Here is a 25,717-nt window from a genome sequence, read left to right as displayed (position 1 = left end):
CGGCCCCACAAGTAACAGGACCATGTTTGTCCCAAAATCAATGAAAAAAAAAACAATGGGCTGATGTGCGTGTTTGCTTGCTGTCACAGGAGGCGATGATCGGCGGGTGCTGCTGTGGCACATGGAGAAAGCCATCCACTCCCGGGCTAAGCCACTGAAGCTGAAGGGGGAACACCTCTCCAACATCTTTTGCCTGGCCTTCGACAGCACCAACAAGCGTGTCTTCTCTGGAGGTAAACTGAACTGAACCTTTTAACTGATAAAAACCCATGAAACACCCCCGATATAAAAAATATGAAATGGGTGCATTTCCAGTAAACACTGGAAATAGTTACTCAGTTCGCTGATTTTACCTTTTTTCCTGCAAAAAAAATACAGTATTGGTACTGAGTGGTAGCATACATTTCTATTGGGGGATTGTAACACGCGTGCAAGATTTAAAACAAGATTAAATTACTTAGTGCTGGGACAAACACAGGATTTTCATATTCGGATATTCGCTCACAATTTAAATATTTGTTCAGATTTCGTTCGTTTTCAAAAAGTAATAAAAGCCATTATATTGCTCAGAATGCAGGCAGAGACAGCATAGCAGCGGGGGCAGGGTGTGTGGCCCCTGTGTGTGAGCCTTTATTTTACAGCAAGATGTTACAATCTGAAAAGTATCCCAGGAGTGAAGGATACGTTGTGCAGGACTTACTTTACCCCAGTGAATTAACTACAACACAAAGGATGCCAAATAGCAAATCAAGTTAAATGTTGTTTTGTTTATTCCCAAAATAAAAAGTTGATTTTTTACGTATTACTTTTTTTCCCATTCCTTGCCATTGCCATTTCTTCACAGTAATACGTGGCCATTGTAGTGTGTTAGATACAGTTTATTTAAAAATAAATAAGTCTAGTTGCCCTCCCGGGGACGTCAAAATGTAAGAAATGAGATATACAGACGTGCTCAAATTTGTTGGTACCCCTCCACAAAAAACGAAGAATGCACAATTTTCTCTGAAATAACTTGAAACTGACAAAAGTAATTGGCATCCACCATTGTTTATTCCATATTTAATAGAAATCAGACTTTGCTTTTGATTTTTTATTCAACATAATATTGTAAATAATAAAACAAATGAAAATAGCATGGACAAAAATGATGGGACCGCTAACCCAATATTTTGTTGCACAACCTTTAGAGGCAATCACTGCAATCAAACGTTTTCTGTAGCTCTCAATGAGACTTCTGCACCTGTTAACAGGTAGTTTGGCGCACTCTTCCTGAGCAAACTGCTCCAGCTGTCTCAGGTTTGATGTGTGCCTTCTCCAGACTGCAAGTTTCAGCTCTTTCCATAGATGTTTGATAGGATTCAGATCAGGACTCATAGAAGGCCACTTCAGAATAGTCCAATGTTTTGTTCTTATCCATTCTTGGGTGCTTTTAGCTGTGTGTTTTGGGTCATTATCCTGTTGGAGGACCCATGACCTGCGACTGAGACAGAGCTTTCTGACACTGGGCAGTACGTTTCGCTCCAGAATGCCTTGATAGTCTTGAGATTTAATTGTGCCCTGCACAGATTCAAGGTACCCTGTGCCAGGCGCAGCAAAACAGCCCCAAAACATAACCGAGTCTCCTCCATGTTTCACTGTAGGTATGGTGTTCTTTTCTTTGAAAGCTTCATTTTTTCGTCTGTGAACATAGAGCTGATGTGACTTGCCAAAAAGCTCCAGTTTTGACTCATCTGTCCAAAGGACATTCTCCCAGAAGGATTGTGGCTTGTCAATATGCATTTTAGCAAATTCCAGTCTGGCTTTTTTATGTTTTTCTTTCAAAAGTGGAGTCCTCCTGGGTCTTCTTCCATGGAGCCCACTTTCACTCAAAAAGCGACGGATGGTGCGATCAGAAACTGACGTACCTTCACCTTGGTGTTCAGCTTGTATCTCTTTGGCAGTTATCCTTGGTTCTTTTTCTACCATTCGCACTATCCTTCTGTTCAATCTGGGGTCGATTTTCCTTTTGCGGCCGCGCCCAGGGGGGTTGGCTACAGTTCCATGGACCTTAAACTTCTTAATAATATTTGCAACTGTTGTCACAGGAACATCAAGCTGCTTGGAGATGGTCTTGTAGCCTTTACCTTTACCATGCTTGTCTATTATTTTCTTTCTGATCTCCTCAGACAACTCTCTCCTTTGCTTTCTCTGGTCCATGTTCAGTGTGGTGCACACAATGATACCAAACAGCACAGTGACTACTTTTCTCCATTTAAATAGGCTGAATGACTGATTACAAGATTGGAGACATGTGTGATACTAATTAAAGAAACTAATTAGTTTGAAATATCACTATAATCCAATTATTTATTATCTTTTCTAAGGGGTACCAACAAATGTGTCCAGGCCATTTTAGAATATCTTTGTAGAATAAGCAATAATTCATCTCTTTTCACAGCTTCTTTGCTTTATTCTATGACATACTAAATGCATGCAAGTATACATGATAAAATAGCTTTTAATTTCATCACTTTTCAGGAGGAATGAAACATTATTTCAATGAGCTGTAAGGGTACCAACAAATTTGAGCACGTCTGTATATACAGTATATACCTTATGAGTTCAGCATCATGTAGAGCCAGAATTCCCTTGACAGGAATGAATTCAACTTCCCATTCAGAACGGAATCCAACATTCCAATAACTCATTTATCAAATTAGTTTTACCGTTTTAATTTAGTTTAGACGTGATCTACCAAACTGACAATATGTTATCAACCTCAGTTGATTATATATTCTAATTAACTCAGAAACGGGGCAATGATCAAATTCTCTGCATTAATTAGGCAACTCCTTTTGAATGACACATTTCAACAAACAAAATACATATCTTGCACACTCCAAAACAGAAAGTTATATTCAGTTACTAGAACAATGTATCCACTAACTTGGTAGCATTAGCTACAGTTAATTTCTCGAGTCATAAAATGTTTTATATTTGTCGATCTATCGATTTTCAACAAATAAGTCAGTCTTCTGGGGTGATGAGAAGACTGCAGTTTCTCCCATCTCTCTCTATCTGAAGTTCCACCGAAAGAAAAGAAGGCGGTTGTCCTTGGGAATTAGGCATTGTATTGCGCTGGCTCTCTGCAAAACAATAGTTCTTTTCAAAGGGAGGCAGCTGTTGATTTCTAATAGTCTTGCAACATTATCTTTGACTTGTCGAAAGGTTTCCAACTGGAAATAGTTCCGCTGATCAGACGTAACTCACAGTTCAAAGTATGCGTTGCAATTGAAAAGTTATGTAGTTTGTAAAAGTGTTCTTGTTGCAATTCTTTTGGTACGGGCTACAGGACCTTCCAGAGGCACAGCTGCTGGCTTTTGCTTCAGTTCGTTTCGTGGTTGGTCTCAAGCAGCAAAATAAAAACAAAGACCCTCTTTCGGATCAATGCAGTATCCTGTTTCTCTCGCAGAGCAGAGCGCAGGGCCCTCTTAGGAGCTGATTTCAGCCCCCTCTTGGCCTTCTCAGAACATGATTCTGCTCACACTTCAGAGCATGACTTCAGAACCTAACTTCTTGCTTGTCCCAGTCTTTTGAATGAAAACCCGACCCGCCTTGATTAGATCGTTGAATTCATGGGTGGTGTTTAAAGTCACGCAAAGTGCCTAAACACTGATTGGTTTATCTCTGGGCCACTCCTTGGCCTTGCCCACAGCTCATGATTAACAGTTCGACCAAAGTTCCTTTGTCTTGTCAAGGGTGATTGACCGCTCCTCGTCAATGTCCAGAATTGCCTGTTTGCAGAAACCTCAGTTTGTGATTATGCAAAGGAATGTTTACAACTCAGCTTCATAAAGCTGCATCTGTCTCACTTTGACCAAGAGATGGGAGAAGAGAAAACATTAACTAGCAACTTTCTGAAACAAGTTTAAACGGTGCATATTAATATCCAGCAATAGCCTGATTTGACTGCACTGTCCGCTACGCCATCGAGACGTTTTCATAAAGTAATAACATGAGGTTTACTTGTGCCTTTTTGTAGCTGAACAAGCAAATGAAAACTGAAATTTAACTTTAAAACGTCAAATAAAACAAAAGTGGAAAAGGCGTAAAATGAAAGGAAAAAAACTCACCGTTTTGGTTCTCGTTAATTACATTCCACATAACAAAGTCGCAACAAAAACATATAATACAGCCTAACTGCACTATAACGAACCCTTCTTATAACAAGCCCCCTTTTTTAACGATCCTAGCAGCAAGAACAGTTTTTTTCAATGGAAATTTGCCCTATTAGAACGATCACTTTTACAAAATCTACCCGGATAAAATGATCTCGGTAGTGAATGACACTGAACTTTCTCCAGTGTGAATGTGTCATTCTCTCAGTGAAAACAAAGACCTTGGTAGGCTAATTCGAAGATAAGGCTGATTCATAGATAACCTATTGTAGTGCGAATCATGTGTGACGTATGTAACCGTTGCCATCTTCACACAAATTGCAACCATGGCAACTGGCGTCAGGAAGTAACAAGATTGAAACCACATGCATTGAGAAAAGCAATAATAATATGAAGCAATCTACGCTGGATGTCATTCAAGAGAAAGGGCACATAATTACTGTATTCAGCATGTTAGTATACTTTTTTCATTTCTTTGCTGTTTTCTTTTAAATATACAGTTTAAATGTTGATCAATGTGACGTTGTCTTGAAAGAACTACTGTATACTGTATAAAGATGTTCAATTCAATGTGGGCGTTTCTTCATTATTCTGATACAGCAAATTGCCAAACCCTGTTAGGGCAGCAGTGTGGAGTAGTGGTTAGGGCTCTAGACTCTTGACCGGAGGGTCGTGGGTTCAATCCTAGGTGGGGACACTGCTGCTGTACCCTTGAGCAAGGTACTTTACCTAGATTGCTCCAGTAAAAACCCAACTGTATAAATGGGTAATTGTAAGTAAAAATAATGTGTAAAAAATAATGTAATTGTATGTAAAAATAATGTGATATCTTGTAACAATTGTAAGTCGCCCTGGATAAGGGCGTCTGTTAATAAATAAATAATAATAATGAACAACCTGATATAACATTTGTCCAGGTCCCAGCGGGGTTTGTTATAATGAAGTTAGACTGTATACAAAATCTATATAAAAATCACTACACAACATTTCCAGCAAGTTGGGTACTGTTTAAGCGAGGTATTTCAGAATGACGTGCTTGCCTTCTGTCCCATGAGCTGGTGACTCGCTCTAAAGCAGCACAAAGCGTTTTTGTCCCAGATGGCTTTCCAGAGAGATCACTATGCGTGTGCGTGCATACTCTGGTTTACTTTTTGCTGTCTAAAACTGTTAAATAGAGGCTCAAGAGCTGCTGTGTTGATCCTGTGGTTTTTTTCATATATTAATCTCTCGAATCACACAGGGCTCTTTTCATTTGCCATTTGTGAAACTGTTGCACAACTTCTGTGAGCTGGTAAATAAGTGCAAGGTATTTGTCATTCTAGAGAATATGAACATCTGATTTCTTTATCTGAATGCGTCAAAAAATATTTGTTTGAATATTCAGATATTTGTCCCAGCACTGCAATTACTAGAAGCGGAGGATTGTTCTTTTTTTAAAAATGCAATTCTCGGGGGCTCCCGAGTGGCGCATCCAGTAAAGGCGCTCCGCGCGGAGTGCAGGATGTGCCCTATAGCCTGGAGATTGCAAGTTCGAATCCAGGCTATGTCACAGCCGACCATGACCGAGAGTTCCTAGGGGGCGGCGCACAATTGGCTGAGCGCTGCCCGGGTAGGGAGGGCTTAGGTCGGCAGGGGAATCCACGGATCACCGCGCATCAGGAGGACGCATGTTCCAGCGGCCGTTTCCCAGACTTGAACAATATGAGCCCGATATCCACGGGAGATGTGGTGTGTCCTTCAGATCCCTATCGGATGCCGCCTAAAGTCAAAATCTTTGTGCCTCCCGACCAGATCCTTCGGCGTGCATTTCTGCAGCTCTGCTGCGGAGTATGTATTATTATTTTCTTTGTTTAAATTATCCCTGATTGTCAGAATTGTGTAATTGTATCGAGAAAGCATTTGAAATCTCCATATAATTACTCTGTCATATTTGAAGAGTTCTATCTATTAAGGATTTTGTATCTCTCGATCTCTGTTAGTGCTGGGGCAAATATCTGCATATCCGAATGAAAATTATTTTTTTTTACATGGCAAAACAAAAATAAATAAATAAATTACACACATTACACAAATTAGGGCTGTCAAGTGTAATCTCACGATTTTTTTAATCTCAGTTAATCTTGTTTTTTTTAATCTCATATTTAATTGATACAATTACTGCATCAATGTCATTCAAATTTGTTTTATTCCTGATATTATTACTATTATTATTAGAACATAAGAACGTTTACAAACGAGAGGAGGCTATTCGGCCCATCTTGCTCGTTTGGTTGTTAGTAGTTTATTGATCCCAGAATCTCATCAAGCAGCTTCTTGAAGGATCCGAGGGTGCCAGCTTCAACAACATTACTGGGGAGTTGGTTCCAGACCCTCACAATTCTCTGTGTAAAAAAGTGCCTCCTATTTTCTGTTCTAAATGCCCCTTTATCTAATCTTCATTTGTGACCCTTGGTCCCTGTTTCTTTTTTCAGGTCGACAAAGTCCCCTGGGTCGACATTGTCAATACCTTTTAGAATTTTGAATGCTTGAATCAGATCACCGCGTAGTCGTCTTTGTTCAAGACTGAATATATTCAATTCTTTGAGCCTGTCTACATACAGTCGCTCTTCTTTGCACTCTTTCTAGAGCATCAATATCCTTTTTGTAACGAGGTGACCAGAACTGAACACAATATTCTAGATGAGGTCTTACTAACACATTCTGAAGTTTTAACATTACTTCCCTTGATTTAAATTCAACACTTTTCACAATATATCCGAGCATCTTGTTGGCCTTTTTTATAGCTTCCCCACATTGTCTAGATGAATCAACATAAACGCCTAGGTCCATATTTACTGTATATAAATATCTAGTAGCGGGGCCGCTGCTCGCTTTCCATTGCTTGTCATCTGCTTGCCACTGTCTCTGCTGTGAGTGGGGGGGCGAGTCCTGCCGGCACTCCATTGGTGGGTACGGAGGAATGGGGGTGTTTTCCTAGAGCTCCCTGATTGTTATCTGAGATCAGCTCTGCACGCTGGTGGGTATTGCTGTTTACTCTGCTAGATAAGAGCTATCTGTTTTGGAAGATACAAGTTATTTATATATACTATAGGGCAGCAGTGTGGCGTAGTGGTTAGGGCTCTGGACTCTTGACCGGAGGGTCGTGGGTTCAGTCCCAGGTGAGGGACACTGCTGCTGTACCCTTGAGCAAGGTACTTTACCTAGATTGCTCCAGTAAAAACCCAACTGTATAAATGGGTAATTGAATGTCAAAATAATGTGTAAAAAATAATGTAATTGTATGTAAAAATAATGTAAGTCGCCCTGGATAGTCTGCTAGAAATAAATTATATATATATATATATATATATATACATATATATATATATATATATAATATATATATAGAAAGCGAATCAATCGGGTTCGTCTCTGTCTGCACTATGATACAGGTCAGGAACAGCACTCCAACTTGTAAGAGAAATGACTCGTATCGTGGTCAGCATTTTAATTGATCACTGTACGAGTGCAGTCCTAGTTTTTGTTAAGTGTTATGTAATAAATAAAACAGTGAGTTAATATTGGTTTTTTTTTGAGTGAATCTAAATCATGAGTGAATATCCGAACATGAGAATTCTGTGTTCGTTCCAGCACTAACCTCTTATCATATTTGCAGAGCTGCATTGAAGTTGCCTTGTGCTTGCTGAACAAAACCTACAAATAAAGTGGACTAGTGGATTTATTATTTCAACAGTCGGGATTGTACGCTACTACACACAAGAGGCAAACCCAGTGCTCAGTAATGCGGATAATTCATTTTGTTTAAGGAGGTTTAAGGTTATTTCTTTCTGTTTACTTTCAGGGAATGATGAGCAGGTCATTCTTCATGATGTTGAGAGGTAAGACAGAGTGGGGTCCTACATGTTGAGAGGTAAGAGAGACTGGGGTTGAGAGGTAAGAGAGACTGGGGTCCTACATGTTGAGAGGTAACAGAGACTTGGGTCCTACATGTTGAGAGGTAAGAGAGAGTGGGGTCCTACATGTTGAGAGGTAAAAGAGAGTGGGGTCCTACATGTTGAGAGGTAAGAGAGACTGGGGTCCTACATGTTGAGAGGTAAGAGAGACTGGGGTCCTACATGTTGAGAGGTAAGAGAGAGTGGGGTTGAGAAGTAAGAGAGAGTGGGGTTGAGAGGTAAGAGAGAGTGGGGTTGAGGGGTAAGAGAGAGTAGGGTTGAGAGGTAAGAGAGACTGGGGTTGAGAGGTAAGAGAGAGTGGGGCCCTACATGTTGAGAGGTAAGAGAGGAGGTAAGAGAGACTGGGGTCCCACATGTTGAGAGGTAAGGGTGACACGAGTGGCACAAACTGATAATTTGATTGTTCGAATCAAGTTCTCCACAGGTGGTGGCTAATTTACCATTCTAAGCGAAACAAGTGAAGAAACAGCTGCTTGGATTCAATCATCACAAATCCAAGCAGATGTTTCTCCACTTATTTCACTTTGAATGGTAAATCAGCCCAATCAGCACCTGATTTCTGTGCAGCTCAATCTGAATAATCGGTTATTGCAGGTCTACAAGCTATATTTGGGCACATGACTCTGTTTAACCACTTCTACACCATGACATACGCAGGTACATCAAATGAAAACCCACTTACAGTACCATGCCGTACATCAAGTTTCCCATTCTATTCTGTACGGGTAACAGCGGTAGCTTTAAAAAGCTGGGGGAATCGGCTAGAGGGGTGAGTGAGAACAGGTGCACACATGAGCCGTGGGACGGGAGAGTACCTAACCAAGATGAAAGTGGGCAGCTGCATTGGGAGCGAGATTGGGATATTAACCAGTGGTAACCCAGAGGAATACAATTTTAGCACTTGTTTCTGAAAACGGTACAGCGTAGTGGGGCATTACATTGAAGCAACCTTGCGGACTACCATTGTCACCAGTCGGAGACAATCATTGTTTCTACAGCGGGACAGTGCACGGTGGTTTTGCCTTGAAAACAACACGGCGGACTACAGGCTTCCCTGCATCGGAGCAATGCAGAGAACACGGATTGCTGTAGAGTGAGTACGCTGTGTTTTACCGTTGCTATGCTGGGAGCTACTGAAGTACGGGACTTGTGTGTATTCAAACAGAGTGCTTAAACACTGTATCAAAAGCCCACAAACTGGGCAAGTGATTAACCCAGGAGAACTGTGTCCGGCTGGAAGTGTTGAACGGTGTAAAAATACGCAGGGACACAGAAAGGGTGATTTAAACGAAAAACAACTTTATTGTATGTCCGGGGAACAGGGGAACCTGCAACAAAAGAGAGGCGGGAGTTAGAGAACGCTCATTGCTCACTGTTTATCACCTGTATTAATTCTATTCTACACAGCAGTGTTATTACTTACCTTTACGAAAGGTTGGCCGGGTGTTGGGGCCGCACTCTACCGCAAACAGGCTTCCGGGGCCGTCGGGAGTATAAACCTGCGAGTAGGACGGGGACTATCACAACTCCACAGCGCCATCTTGTGGATGTCCGCGACAACCTGGGAAAAGAGAAAGAAGCCACAATACCAAGCCAACACCAAAGAAACTTGGATACAACAAGCCATTACTTACCTGAGGGTCTCGCTCCACAAAGAAAGTCCTGGACTGTGTTTATTTGAGTTTGGTTATTATTTGTCTTGATAATTGGAACTTCTGTGTGTTCACTTGTGGAATATAAGAGGAAAATAAAAATCATTAAAACAGAAATCTCCTTGGATCTGGGTCTCTGTCACGTTCTTCTGCACCAAAACAGGCACTACTTACACATCTCATACTTACGTGGACTATACCAGCTCAAATTTGTTGGTACCCCTCCACAAAAAACGAAGAATGCACAATTTTCTCTGAAATAACTTGAAACTGACAAAAGTAACTGGCATCCACCATTGTTTATTCCATATTTAATAGAAATCGACTTTGCTTTTGATTTTTTATTCAACATAATATTGTAAATAATAAAACAAATGAAAATGGCATGGACAAAAATGATGGGACCGCTAACCTAATATTTTGTTGCACAACCTTTAGAGGCAATCACTGCAATCAAACGTTTTCTGTAGCTCTCAATGAGACTTCTGCACCTGTTAACAGGTAGTTTGGCGCACTCTTCCTGAGCAAACTGCTCCAGCTGTCTCCGGTTTGATGGGTGCCTTCTCCAGACTGCAAGTTTCAGCTCTTTCCATAGATGTTTGATAGGATTCAGATCAGGACTCATAGAAGGCCACTTCAGAATAGTCCAATGTTTTGTTCTTATCCATTCTTGGGTGCTTTTAGCTGTGTGTTTTGGGTCATTATCCTGTTGGAGGACCCATGACCTGCGACTGAGACAGAGCTTTCTGACACTGGGCAGTACGTTTCACTCCATAATGCCTTGATAGTCTTGAGATTTCATTGTGCCCTGCGCAGATTCAAGGTACCCTGTGCCAGGCGCAGCAAAGCAGCCCCAAAACATAACCGAGCCTCCTCCATGTTTCACTGTAGGTATGGTGTTCTTTTCTTTGAAAGCTTCATTTTTTCGTCTGTGAACATAGAGCTGATGTGACTTGCCAAAAAGCTCCAGTTTTGACTCATCTGTCCAAAGGACATTCTCCCAGAAGGATTGTGGCTTGTCAATATGCATTTTAGCAAATTCCAGTCTGGCTTTTTTATGTTTTTCTGTCAAAAGTGGAGTCCTCCTGGGTCTTCTTCCATGGAGCCCACTTTTACTCAAAAAGCGACGGATGGTGCGATCAGAAACTGACGTACCTTCACCTTGGAGTTCAGCTTGTATCTCTTTGGCAGTTATCCTTGGTTCTTTTTCTACCATTCGCACTATCCTTCTGTTCAATCTGGGGTCGATTTTCCTCTTGCGGCCGCGCCCATGGAGGCTGGCTACAGTTCCATGGACCTTAAACTTAATAGTATTTGCAACTGTTGTCACAGGAACATCAAGCTGCTTGGAGATGGTCTTGTAGCCTTTACCTTTACCATGCTTGTCTATTATTTTCTTTCTGATCTCCTCAGACAACTCTCTCCTTTGCTTTCTCTGGTCCATGTTCAGTGTGGTGCACACAATGATACCAAACAGCACAGTGACTACTTTTCTCCATTTAAATAGGCTGAATGACTGATTACAAGATTGGAGACATGTGTGATACTAATTAAAGAAACTAATTAGTTTGAAATATCACTATAATCCAGTTATTTATTATCTTTTCTAAGGGGTACCAACAAATGTGTCCAGGCCATTTTAGAATATCTTTGTAGAATAAGCAATAATTCATCTCTTTTCACAGCTTCTTTGCTTTATTCTATGACATACTAAAGGCATGCAAGTATACATGATAAAATAGCTTTTAATTTCATCACTTTTCAGGAGGAATGAAGCATTATTTCAATGAGCTGTAAGGGTACCAACAAATTTGAGCACATCTGTGTATATAATGATTTCCATTACACGAGTGTAGATGTTAAAACTTCATGCTGATTTGAACTCGGCTCTCGCCAAGATAAGCACCAACTAAGACGTAGCTTTACAGTAAACTAATGTGATCCATATGTGTCTCCATCCATTTACGTTTCCTTCCATATGATGATGTAGATATCCTTCTGTCTGGTGTTAATGGCTGAAGTGTAATGCTGGCTCCAGGGATCAGCTTATTTTGCCTCAACCACAGTGCGGCCTCCCCAGCGCATCAGCATGACAACCGTCTGTATTGAGCTAAGTAGGGTACATCTCTGGGGTTTTCAAGTGGGCACCTTCCATCCTCAGTGTTTCGTCGACTAGCCCACGACACCTCAAGAGGGCTCGACGGTGATTCTGGCGTCCCAGCATCACCCCCCTCTGTCCCCCACTCAACTCAGCCCAGCTTACTTACCTGTACATCAGCGTTTCTTTCTTTCTATTGTGCTTGAGATCCCCAGCCAGAATCTTTCCGTCTCAACCACAGCCAGTTGCTGCTCCTCTCTGCTGCTTCAGATAAGTTCTTCACTGTGCGACGCAACTCTTATACATATATACACTACCAGTCAAAAGTTTTAGAACACCTCCATTTTTCCAGTTTTTATTGAAATTTACGCAGTTTAATGTCTCGATGTACTCTGAAATTAAAGCATAGAACAAATAAACAATTGGAGATAAAAAAGAAATCATGGAATCGTTTTGTTTAACAAAATTTAATCTAAATTTTTGACTCATCAAAGTAGCCACCTTTTGCAGATATAACAGCCGAACACACTCGTGGCATTGTTTCTACAATGGAAATCAAAAATTGTTCGGAAAGTTCTTCCCAACACTGTTGCAGAAGTTCCCACAAATGTGTTGCACTTGTAGGTTGCTTTGCTTTCACCCTTCTGTCCAGTTCATCCCAAACCAGCTCGATGGGGTTTAAGTCTGGAGACTGTGCTGGCCATTCCATGATTTGAAGCTTACCGTCTTGTTCTTTTCTTCTAAGGTAGTTCTGACATAGCCTGGAGGTATGTTTTGGGTCATTATCTTGCTGTAGGATGAACCCCTGACCAACTAGGCGTATACCAGAGGGTATTGCATGGCGCTGCAAAATGCTGTGGTAGCAGTTTTGGTTCAGGGTGCCACTAACTCTGTGCAAGTCGCCGACTCTGGATCCAGCAAAAGAGCCCCAGACCATCACGCTTCCTCCTCCATGTTTGACAGTTGGTGTCACACACTGAGGAACCATCCTTTCGCCTACTCGACGGCGTACAAAAACCCTGCGTGATGAACCGAAGATTTCAAATTTTGATTCATCGGTCCATAAGACCTTCTTCCAGTCTTCAGTAGTCCACTGGCGGTGCTTCATGGCCCAGGCAAGCCTCTTTTTCTTAATTTGCCATCTTAGCAATGGCTTTCTTACTGCCACTCGACCTGTCAAACCTGCAGCTCGAAGTCTTCTCTTCACAGTTGAAACTGAGACTTGCTTACTTCGACCAGTGTTAAGCTGTGCTTGAAGCTGTTGTCCTGTGAGCCGCCTATCACGCAAGCTGTTGACTCTCAGAAACTTGTCTTCTGATTCTGTTGTGGCTTTGGGTCTGCCAGACCTCTCCTGTCAGAGTTTCCTCCATTTTCCAACTGCCTTTTGATGGTGTAGGAAACTGTACTCGCTGACACCTTGGCTTTCTTTGCAATTTCTCTAAAGGAAAGACCTACACTTTTAAGGGTTATAATGGTCTGTCTGTCTTCCTTTGTTAATTGCCTTTTTCTCGCCATTATGAGAGCAATATACTACTTCCTGCAGTACAATACTGTCCAAATAATGCTTAAGAGGGTGTAGTAACACAGTCTGTTCCAACACTGCTTTTATACAGACAGAGGGTTTGTAAGTAATCAACAAAAGTTGGGACACCTATAGGAATTGTTAGCATCAACTTTCAAGGCTTAATTTACTTCCATTGCTGCAGAACAGCTGTAAGTTGTTAACCCATTACTTGTTCCCTGAAAAAGGCCTTTTTGTATAACTCTGAAATGTACATTCTTTCAGTTTTTGGTAACCTAAACTTTTTTCTTTAACCTCTGGCAGTTTACCGCTTACCTTTGTACCATTTAAGGTTATTCACTGGACCTGAACTGCTTAAATTTCAATAAAAACTGGAATAATGGGGGGGGGTTCTAAAACCTTTGACCGGTAGTGTGTGTGTGTATATATATATATATATATATATATAAAATATATAGTGTTTTAAATTATTATTTTTTGTTTTATTATTAGCTTTACTTATTTAGTTGTAGTTTTATATATTTTTTAGCAAAAGCTAAACATGGCAACTTACGTGGAGAGTGACAATAGGAGTGATGAAGATTTTGAAGTTGGTTTGGAGGATTTCGATAACAGCGACAGTAATGTTGACTTATCACTCAGTGATGGTGATGAAGAAGATGTGGAGCCAAGAACAGCAGGGGCTGGGTGTTTATTACTGATCCCTACCATGATGCCAGTCCTCCATCATTTGATTTTACACCTGTTTACATAGAAGTGCACCCACCGTGGAACTTGAGAGTTTGCGTTCTCCATTGGAGTCCTTTTGTTCCCGAAAAGCTAATCACTTACCTTTGTGACTGTACAATGGCAGTGCTGTGATGAAATACTATCAAAACACAGTACTGGGTACAAGCCAATAAAGCAGGCATCTGCGGCAGCCAGATCCATCACAATGCCTGTGCAATGTAGCTGTATACACGCATTTGTGACTATCCCTCCAACACAAGGGAAGCAGAGACCACAAAAAAGGTGCAGGGTCTGCTCCGAAAATGAAAACAAAAGAAAGGACACAAGAAAAATGTGCAGTGGATGCGAAGGCAACCCCGGATTCTGTTGTATTGAACATTTCAATAAATGGCACACAGCAAGTCGATAATGCCACACATTTTGATGTTTGATTTTTATTTGATAATTACTGTTTACTGATTATTATTGTTATTAGTAGCGTCTTTTTATCTCTACATTGAACATGGGTATCTATTACATAGGAGCATAAATGGTTAATGAAAACAGAGTTTAGGTTGTGTTTTATTTTATTATTATTATTATTTTCAAAATGTGGTACCTGGGAAGGAGTTTCATTTTTACAAGTGGAGTTGAAGTGGTTAATCAGTCACAGTCCGTGTCTCATGGTTGCGTATGTTGTCCTGCTCATTTCACTCGGACTCTCTGATTGCTTCTGCAGGGGCGAGACCTTGAACGTGTTCCTCCACGATGACTCCGTCTACGGCCTGTCCGTCAGCCCCGTCAATGACAACGTGTTCGCCAGCTCCTCGGACGATGGGAGGGTCCTGATCTGGGATACCCGCGAGCCCCCAAACGGAGGTATGGGGCAGGACGGGGTGGGGGTCCGAGCTTGCGCTTCAGTATTTACTCAGTTGGCAGTGACTTGCTCACTTGATCTGTTTCTAAAAGGATGACGTTCCAGACTGTGCGGAATCAAGTTCCTGGTTAAAGAGGTGGTAGCTGACAAAATACTTCCAATGACTATATACTGTAGGTCTCGAAAGATATTGCACATATTCGAAAGCATGACATCTGGTGATACGCTAAATCAAATAGTTTGTTTACACTTGAACTTCCTAGGTCATTTCACCTAGTAAGGCAAAGCATCTTACTGGTTGGTTACTGACTGGGCAGAAGGAGATGAAGGGGTGGGGACAATTTCACTCTCCAGGGGACTAGGAAGTGCCAGACTATCTGAAAGCATGGTGTGCAAACAGATTTCTTAAACCTAGTGTCAGGGGCGGATCCAGACTTTCACAAAGGGGGGACGGGTGAAGACTGTCATGAAGGGGGGATACCTGAAGAAACATACGACTAAAGTAAACAATATTTTGACATTTATTGTACAGAATATTCTTTATTTTGCATTGGTTATGCCATGGGTGCGTTCTGTATATAGCTAGTTGTATATAGCATTATGGATTGGTTTTCCGTCAAAGATGTTTTCTTATGAATCTTTAACAACCTCATTAACATCAATATCCATGTGATAATGCATGTTCATTGGAGCAGCCAACAGCTCTTCCCCCATCGTAGATCTTAGCATTGTTTTGGTACATCAAACTAGAGCCCGACCTGACCCGACCATCTCCACAAATATATTCCTAACATATGCTTTTGAAACTAAGTACCTTCAGTGTAGAGTATAAAAAATCACTCTCAATTAATCACATCTCATTTACTTCCTTTCCCAGTAATCCAACACTGCATGATTTGAAAGAAGACAACAACAGGCTTCTTCAAAACCATAAATAGCCACAGAAGATGCTCTTGTAAATTTGCATACTCATTTTCGACACACCTATATCATATCAAACTACTAAATTATATATATATATATATATATATATATATATATATATATATATATATATATATATATATATATTTATTTATTTATTTTTACTCCATCAGCCTATATACAGTGCCTATAGAAAGTCTACACCCCCTTAAACTTTTTTCACATTTTATTGTGTCAGTGCCTCAGTTTCATGCATATAAGTGATTATTTTTTCCACTTATCTACACACCATACTCCACACTGTTAAGGGGAAAAAAGTTATATATTAAAAATACAAAACTGAAAGATCATAATTGGATTAGTCTCCACCCCCCTGAGTTAATACTTGGTGGAAGCACCTTTGGCAGCAATTACAGCTGTGAGTCTGTTGGGATAGGTCTCTACCAACTTTGCATACCTAGATTTGGCAATATTTGACCATTCTTCTTTACAAAACTGTTCAAGCTCTGTCAAGTTCCTTGGGGAGCGTTGATGGACAGCAATCTTCAAGTCATGCCACAAATTTTCGATTGGATTTAGGTCGGGGCTCTGATTGGGCCACTCAAGGACATTTACCTTTTTGTTCCTTCCACTCCAGTTTAGCTTTGGCTGTGTGCTTTGGGTCATTGTCATGCTGAAAGGTGAACTTCCGTCCCAGTTTCAGCTTTCTTGCAGAGGGCAGCAGGTTTTCCTCAAGGACTTTTCTGTACTTTGCTCCATTCATTTTCCCTTCTATCCTGACAAGTGCCCTAGTCCCTGCCGATGTGAAACATCCCCATAACATGATGCTGCCACTACCATGCTTCACAGTAGGGATGGTGTTCTTCGGGTGATGCGCTGTGTTGGGTTTGCTCCAAGCATTTAGGCCAAAAAGTTCCATTTTAGTTTCGTCAGACCACAAAACTTTTTGCCACATGGCTACAGAATCTTTTTTTGCATATTTCAAACGGGATTCAAGGTGGGCTTTCTTGAGTAATGGCTTCCTTCTTGCCACCCTACCATACAGGCCAGATTTGTGGAGTGCTTGGGATATTGTTGTCACATGCACACATTGACCAGTCTTGGCCATAAAAGCCTGTAGCTCTTGCAAAGTTGCCATTGGCCTCTTGGTAGCCTCTCTGATCAGTCTCCTTCTTGCTCGGGCATCCAGTTTGGAGGAACGGCCTGATCTATGCAGGTTCTTGATAGTGCCATACACCTTCCACTTCTTAATAATCGTCTTGACCGTGCTTCAAGGGATATTCAAGGCCTTTGATATTTTTTTATACCCATCCCCTGATCTGTGCCTTTCAATAACTTTGTCCTGGAGTTCTTTGCTTTAAAATGCACTACCCAGCAGAGAGAACCTACAGGAACTGCTGAATTTATCCTGAAATCATGTGAATCACTACAATTTAACACAGGTGGAGGCTACTTAACTTGGTGTGTGATTTTGAAGGCGATTGGTTACACCTGAGCTAATTTAGGATTGCTATTACAAGGGGGGTGGACACTTATCCAACCAAGCTATTTCAGTTTTGTTTTTAGTTAATTTTCTACAAAATTCTAGAATATCATTTTCACTTGGAATTTGTGGGGTAGGATGTGTAGATAAATGAAAAAAAAACTATTTTAATGCATTTTAATTCTAGGCTATAAGGCAAAAAAAGGTGAAAATTTGGAAAGGGGGTGTAGACTTTCTATAGGCACTGTACAGATACACCCTCTTTATATCTTGATTGCCGAGCAGGCATAATTCGTGATATAAAGCGGGTCGTGATATAAACCAGGTTTTCAGGTTTGCCTATGACAGCACATTACGAGTGTGAGAAAACTAATGGTGAATTAAAGAGCAGTGTTTAAATACTGTACATTTAGTCATGCTTTACATTTAAACAAATGCATATAGTTTAGGACAAAACAAATATGTTTTGTATCATTAACTGGAACAAAACAATTTGTGTCTTCTAAAAAAGGCATGAATTGTCGACTGATGAGACATTGCTCTTGTTTGTTTGGTTTTTTTTGTGTGCGTTTGTGTAAGACTGACTGTTAAAATCTGGTGACGTTTGTGTTTTGCAACTGAACTGTCCCATTAAGAACGCCCACCCAACATTTGTTGACAAGCTGCAGAAAATGTTTATCAGCCGAGATGATTATTGGTTGTTAGTTGCGTTGGAAATTAATTCTATCCTATGGTTACTTAGTAAAGCCTGACCACCCAGCATTTGAAAGGCTCACAAAACGAATAAGTGGATTCGTGAGATGATATTGGAGGTAATTTCTCAAAGAACCTATGGGGTGCATGGCGAGTGGTTTTTCAAAAGTGAGTTTTAGGAAGCACTGGCACACAGAGGAAGAAAAAAAATGCTCACTTAAAATTAAAAACGCCATAATCCACTCACTGATAACACTAACCCAACCTCACCCGAGCCTGAACCATAATATACAAACTACACCCGACCCGCCCCGAACCCGACACTTAAATTGTCGGGTCCCGTCTTACTCGGGTCGTGTAGCAAGGCTCTTCGTCGAAGCACAGAAAAATAGCGTTCTGCTTCAGCATTGGTAACTGGGATTATACAAGTGATCTGCTGCAGCTTGTACAAGTTCACAAATAATTCTTTATCACATTGTCTAAGGATGCGAGCAAACTGCTTGACATTTGGTGTGACGTATCAACATTTCTGATCCACCTGTCTCCACATTTCTAGCTCTATAGCGAGACTCTCTTATCGTTGCATGTCATTGTTATCGGGAACCACACCTCTAATGACTCCTCACATAGAACTGAGAAATAGATTTTTTTTTTCCTTCTATAATGTTGAAGCACCGTGTATTGTGTCGCCGTTCAAGGGAAATTATTAAGAATAACTCAACCATCAATCCGAGCTATGTTTTAGCAGAACTTGTGTTAGACATGACAAGCGCTGAATTACATTTAAATGGACATTCTGCACTAGATTTTTACGATTGCGGATTCAAGATGTAAATTGCTTACTAGATGTAATAAAAGTACAGTGCACGTAATGAACTGGAATGAAGCCTACCTTTTTGAAACAAAAGCCAGCATCGCCCCTTGTCTTCTGCAGTCCATGCTGCAGTCTGTCTGGCTCTTTGTATGGCTGGGACCGGGGCAGCGGTAGCGGGAATTCTTTGCGGAGAGATGCTGACACGGAAATAGAATTTAAAAATCACCACTAGATGTCATGAATACAGTCATTGAAATAACCCTGTTCATATTCATTTGAATTTAGTGCTATAAAAAGTCAGTCCATTAACTTATTTATTTTTATTTTGTCTTATACAAAAGTTTTCTTTTTTTAACGAAAGTGGGGGGTCCGGACCCCCAGGCCCCCCCCCCCCCCGGATCTGCCCATGAGTGTAGTACCATGTATCGTGTTTACAATGAAAATACATATAGATTTCTTTCAAAGCTACGCATTTGAGACCTATAGTATATTATGAATGGAAGTGCATGGCATGTAACATTATTGGGATTATTTTGTTAGATCCAATCATTTCTCCAGCCAGTGCTAATATCAATTAATGCCTGTACTGTAGTTATTTCATTGAATGCCTGTGATGAAGACTTTCAACTCCATTGTTATATGCATTATATGTGATGGCAACCTATGATCTTTACTTGTGGGGACATTAAAGTAATCCTGTTTTTGCTGAATGTACTGGTACACTAATACGCGGGTTTGCAATCAGTTCAACATTTACGCTGATGGATAGTAAACAAACAGATCAGGTGTGTTAAATCTTACTGAAATAAAAACCTGTGCTAGTTTGTGGGGTTTTTGGTGGATAGTGTACATTAAAAGGAGTGCTAACAAAGGTTTTCCAATCAGTGTTCTCACCCCTTAGTATGCTGGCATCACTGTTCTCTGCCCTTAATATGCTGGCATCACTGTTCTCTGCCCTTAGTATGCTGGCATCACTGTTCTCACCCCTTAGTATGCTGGCACCACTGTTCTCACCCCTTAGTATGCTGGCATCACTGTTCTCACCCCTTAGTATGCTGGCATCACTGTTCTCACCCCTTAGTATACTGGCATCACTGTTCTCACCCCTTGGTATGCTGGCATCACTGTTCTCACCCCTTGGTATGCTGGCATCACTGTTCTCTGCCCTTGATATGCTGGCATCACTGTTCTCTGCCCTTGATATGCTGGCATCACTGTTCTCTGCCCTTAATATGCTGGCATCACTGTTCTCTGCCCTTAGTATGCTGGCATCACTGTTCTCACCCCTTAGTATGCTGGCATCACTGTTCTCACCCCTTAGTATGCTGGCATCACTGTTCTCACCCCTTAGTATGCTGGCATCACTGTTCTCACCCCTTAGTATACTGGCATCACTGTTCTCACCCCTTAGTATGCTGGCATCACTGTTCTCACCCCTTAGTATACTGGAATCACTGTTCTCACCCCTTAGTATACTGGAATCACTGTTCTCACCCCTTAGTATGCTGGCATCACTGTTCTCTGCCCTTGATATGCTGGCATCACTGTTCTCTGTCCTTAGTATACTGGCATCACTGTTCTCACCCCTTAATATGCTGGCATCACTGTTCTCTGCCCTTAATATGCTGGCATCACTGTTCTCTGCCCTTGATATGCTGGCATCACTGTTCTCTGTCCTTAGTATACTGGCATCACTGTTCTCACCCCTTAATATGCTGGCATCACTGTTCTCTGCCCTTGATATGCTGGCATCACTGTTCTCTGCCCTTAATATGCTGGCATCACTGTTCTCTGCCCTTAGTATGCTGGAATCACTGTTCTCACTCCTTAGTATGCTGGCATCACTGTTCTCACCCCTTAGTATGCTGGCATCACTGTTCTCACCCCTTAGTATGCTGGCATCACTGTTCTCACCCCTTAGTATACTGGCATCACTGTTCTCACACCTTGGTATATTGGCATCACTGTTCTCACCCCTTAGTATACTGGAATCACTGTTCTCACCCCTTAGTATGCTGGCATCACTGTTCTCTGCCCTTGATATGCTGGCATCACTGTTCTCTGTCCTTAGTATACTGGCATCACTGTTCTCACCCCTTAATATGCTGGCATCACTGTTCTCTGCCCTTAATATGCTGGCATCACTGTTCTCTGCCCTTGATATGCTGGCATCACTGTTCTCTGTCCTTAGTATACTGGCATCACTGTTCTCACCCCTTAATATGCTGGCATCACTGTTCTCTGCCCTTGATATGCTGGCATCACTGTTCTCTGTCCTTAGTATACTGGCATCACTGTTCTCACCCCTTAATATGCTGGCATCACTGTTCTCTGCCCTTAATATGCTGGCATCACTGTGTAACGATCACTCTGCACAACTGAGAAGCAGTTGCACTGTCCTCCCTAAGGAGATACTACTGGCCCTATTCCTATAGCTAAATAAGTCAGCAAGAGTGACAGACAGCAAAAGCAGGGACGTCAGAGGTGTCAATTTCACGAACAATCGGTTTATTATTGTGAACAATAATGTCAACAAATGAAAAAATGAACAAATGAAATGAAATGAATAATGATAAGTAAGGAATTCAAATAATTGCAGGTAACAGGTAAGAATAAAGCTGGTACAGATGTAGGGACAAACAGAAGGCTAAACAGATTCGCAAAGTAGAAATGAATATAGTGTCCGGAGGGTCTCCAATAAACCCACACTCACAAACACAACACACACAGATAAAGACCAAGGATAAATAAATAGATACAGACGAAAAACAGTGACTTGTGGAAACAATTACATTTAACAGTCTCTATGGCAATGGTGGGAAAATGACAGGTAGGCCCAACAAGTCCAGTAAAGCAGGGTAATTTAAATCCATACAAAGTAACAAAATAACAAAAATACAGGAAACAAAGTATCAAATTAAAGTAGAAAAAATCCAAACAAAAAAGAAATGATCTCACCCACAAATAAGGCAGTCCAGCAAAGTGTCCCGAAATGATGGTGATTGTAGAAGGTTGAAAACATTGAGTACGTTGAAATTGTTGAGCCTGTCCAGTAGTGTTGAGTTGAATGGTGAACAGTTGTTTGAAAAAAATCAGGAGGATCAGGAAAAAATGGAGGCTGTCACACATAAAACAACAAACACTAAACAGACCTAGAAAAACAGCTAAACTTAAACAAGTAACAGTGAAAACAAAAAGAGCAGTTTAGATAAAGCGCAGTGACAAAAGAAAATGAACGGATGCACTGGAATTATCTAAGGATGGTAATAGATTCACTGAAATTTAAGTAGAGAAAATGCTGTAGTTAAATGGATTCCTCTGAGAAAGGGAGTCTCCCTCAGGCCTGATTAGCCAGCTTTAATACAAGTGCTGGCTACTAAGGAGCTCTGAGATTGGAGGGGTGGAAATCTGAATGAGCCATTGGGGAGAGAGGATGAACAGAGGGTGGTTGCAAGGAACTATGGGAAATTAAGTTTTGACCTGGCCAGGCTACTGACCCTAATTAAAGGGACAGGTGGGTGAGACTTACACCCACATTATGTAGCATGGGAATTGCTACATATTCCCCCCCCCCCCACACTGGAGGTGCAAGGGACGAACGCCATAGTAGCGTTTTAAATTAACAATATTGACAGTATCCTCTTTGAAATAATCTGGCTCCCCCCACTTGACTTTGTAGTTGTTGGGTCCAAGTCTCTTGGTTACAAGAGCTGGCCCAAACCATTTAGGGGCAAGTTTTGCGGAAAACTTTCCGGAGGCATCAGATAAGGGGTGAGATCTTATCCAGACTAACTCACCTTCTTCATACTGACAGTGTGCTCTCCGGGCATTGTAATTCCGAGCTTGCCGTTTCTGAGCTTTGGCAACGTGATCCCTCACCTCTTCGGCAATCTGCTGCTGGCGATCTAGCAGTTGGTAGGGATCGGTGGATGGAGCAGGAGCAACAGCGATTAATCGGTCCAATGGGCCTCTGATGGTCCTTCCGAGCGCTAGTACTGCAGGAGAGAAGCCAGTGGTTTCATGTTTGGCTGTGTTGAGGGCGAAACGAAACTCGGGTAGCCACTGATCCCACAGCTGATGGTTTTTCCCGACGAAAGATGCAACCATGGTCTTTAAGGTGCGGTTCACGCGTTCTGTCAGGTTGGTCTGTGGGTGGTAGCTGGTGGTGAGTTTTTGTACGACTCCCCAGGTCTTGCACACCTCTGCGAGTAGCTGGCTCGTGAACTGAGGTCCACGGTCTGAAAGAATGTGTTGCGGTGTTCCCCATCGAGTGAATATTTCCTGCGTCAAAATGTTCACAATTTTGGTGGTCTTACTGTCCCGCAATGGAAACAGCTCAACCCACTTTGTGAAGTAATCAACAATGACCAGGATGTAAGTGTTACCTTTTTTACTTCTTGGGAAAGGTCCCATTAGGTCCAGACCCAGCATCTCTCCGGGCTCCTTCACAGTAGTGGACTGGAGTTGACCTGCAGGTTTGGTGTTGGATGGTTTGTACTTCTGGCAGGTTTGACACTCCTTTATGTGGCGCCATGTATCTTTACGGATGGAGGGCCACCATGCAACCTCCAGCATGCGCAACAAGGTCTTCATCCTGCCCAGGTGACCTCCCAAAGGGTTGTCATGGTAGTGGTGGAGGAAGGAATCCGTCAGCTGTTCCGGAATAACCAGCTGGTATCGGAATCCCTGTTTAGGAATGGGCACCCGGCGATACACAAGTCCCTGATGTTGGATGAAGGAGATGCGGTTATCATTGGCAGAATTGGAAGCAATGTCATTGATGATGTCAGAGATAGCTGGGTCTTTGGACTGAGCGGCCGCAATCTGGTCCATGGTGGTGGGAAGATCCATGCTACTCGCAGGGGCATTGCTAGCACACACTGACGCAGAAGGAGTTGAAGGTGGTACAAGTGGAGCTCTAGAGAGTGCATCAGGTACAAGATTCAGACTACCTTTCCTGTAAATAACGGTAAAAGTGAATTGTTGTAGGCGAAGAGTCCAGCGGGTCAGTCTGGAAGAGGTTTTTGGGTTATTGAATGCCCAGGAGAGTGCAGCGTGGTCAGTGACAACCTCAAACTCCATCCCCTCCAGATAATGCCGCCATTTTTCTACTGCCCACACGACAGCGAGACACTCCTTTTCAGATGTGGAGTAGTTTTTTTCGGCAGTGTTCAGTAATTTGGAGGCGTAGGCTATTACCTTCTCATCATCTCCTTCTAGCTGAGTCAGTACCGCTCCTAGTCCTATATCGCTGGCATCAGTAAAGACTCGGAACGTCTTGTTGATGTCCGGGTGAGCGAGGACTGGAGGACTGATCAAAGCTTCTTGGAGGAGTTTGAAACTCTTCTGGCACTCTCCTGTCCATTTCCAGGGGACATCTTTCTTTTTCAAGTTGTTAAGTGGGGCAGCAATATCCGCAAACCTGGGGATGTACTTGTGGTACCACCCTGCCAAACCTAGGAACCGTTGAACCTCCTTCAAGTTGGTAGGAATGGGATATTCCTGGATGGCTTGGAGCTTGAGGGGATCAGCAGCTACACCCTCACCTGAAACCACATGACCAAGGAAATGGAGAGTGTGTTTAAAGAAGTGGCATTTTTTGAGATTGAGTGTAAGACGGGCCAGATGAAGTTTGTGGAAGACAGCTTCGAGGTCTTGAAGATGCTGTGCGGAGTTTGGTGAATAGACAATTATGTCATCTATGTAGACGAAACAGATCTTCCCTCGGAGGTCACCTAACACTCTCTCCATCAGCCGTTGAAAAGTGGCTGCAGCATTTTTTAACCCAAATGGCATTACATTAAATTGATAAAAACCAAAGGGTGTGGTAAACGCAGTCTTCGCTCTACTTCCTGAGTCCATCGCCACTTGCCAGTAACCCGAGCGTAGATCAAGGGAACTGAATACCGCAGCACCACTCAGGGACTCCAGGATGTCATGAATGAGGGGCATGGGATATGCATCAAAGACAGTCTTTGCATTCAGCTTTCTGTAGTCCACACAGAACCTGTAACCACCATCTTTCTTCTCTGTGAGCACCACTGGAGAGGACCATGGGGAGTTAGATGGTTCTATAACTCCGTCCAGAAGCATGTCTTGGACGTGTTCCTTGATTAAAGCCTTCTTCAGTGGAGACACTCTATACAGTCGACCCCGAACAGGGACTTCGTCCTCAGTGGAGATGGAGTGACGGGTGACTGTTGTCATTCCCAACTTATCAGTGCAGACTGAAGACCACTTTTGCTGGAGGTTCTGGAGTTGTTGCTCGACAGGAGATGGTTCAGCTGAAGTGATGGTCATGGTCACCTTCGCCGGTTGGCATGGCTTTGGATCAGAGGTGGTAGGTGGCTGGCAAGATGTATGGAAGTAGAGGCTGACACTCGATAAGGACCTGTCCCAGGAAGCTTCCCCCTCATACCGTGGCAAAAAAGGATGGTAGGAGAAATCCTTCTGATGTTTGACACCATACTGCCTATTGACAATGTCAATCTGGGTATGAGTTTTCTCCAGGAAATCCAAGCCTAGAACCAGGGGAAACGTCAGGTGATGATCCTGTAGGATATATGTGCCTAGAAACCAGATCTCTCCGTGGAGAAGGTAAGTGAGGCGAACTTGACCTTTGGCCTGGTGTGACTGTCCATCCGCCAGCATGAAATACTGGTCCTGTGCAGACTCCAGCTCTTCCCCTGGATGAGCGATCTTCCTCCAGAGACTCTCTCTCATCAGAGTGAAGGTGCTCCCAGTGTCCAGGACTGCAGGCCCTTGGAGCCCTCGAACGCCTACATCCACGATCAGCAGAGTCAGGCTTGCAGCAGGAACTATATTTTTCTTCTCCT

General features: G+C 42.2%; 1 protein-coding gene across 1 annotated transcript in view; it reads left to right on the top strand.

Moving 5' to 3' along the window:
* dcaf5 (ddb1 and cul4 associated factor 5) overlaps window positions 1-25,717 on the top strand; it is an 83,053-nt gene that overhangs the window by 6,541 nt on the left and 50,795 nt on the right. The window contains exons 2-4 of the mRNA XM_058987204.1: window positions 90-233; window positions 7,999-8,035; window positions 14,830-14,969. Of these exons, the coding sequence (XP_058843187.1) occupies window positions 90-233; window positions 7,999-8,035; window positions 14,830-14,969 (321 nt within the window). The remainder of the gene's footprint in view (window positions 1-89; window positions 234-7,998; window positions 8,036-14,829; window positions 14,970-25,717) is intronic.

This window comes from Acipenser ruthenus, chromosome 15 (assembly GCF_902713425.1).
Source record: "Acipenser ruthenus chromosome 15, fAciRut3.2 maternal haplotype, whole genome shotgun sequence".
NCBI classification, from domain to species: Eukaryota; Metazoa; Chordata; class Actinopteri; order Acipenseriformes; family Acipenseridae; genus Acipenser; species Acipenser ruthenus.
Note: the sequence above shows the minus strand (reverse complement) of the source record. Positions and strands in the feature narration are given on the sequence as shown.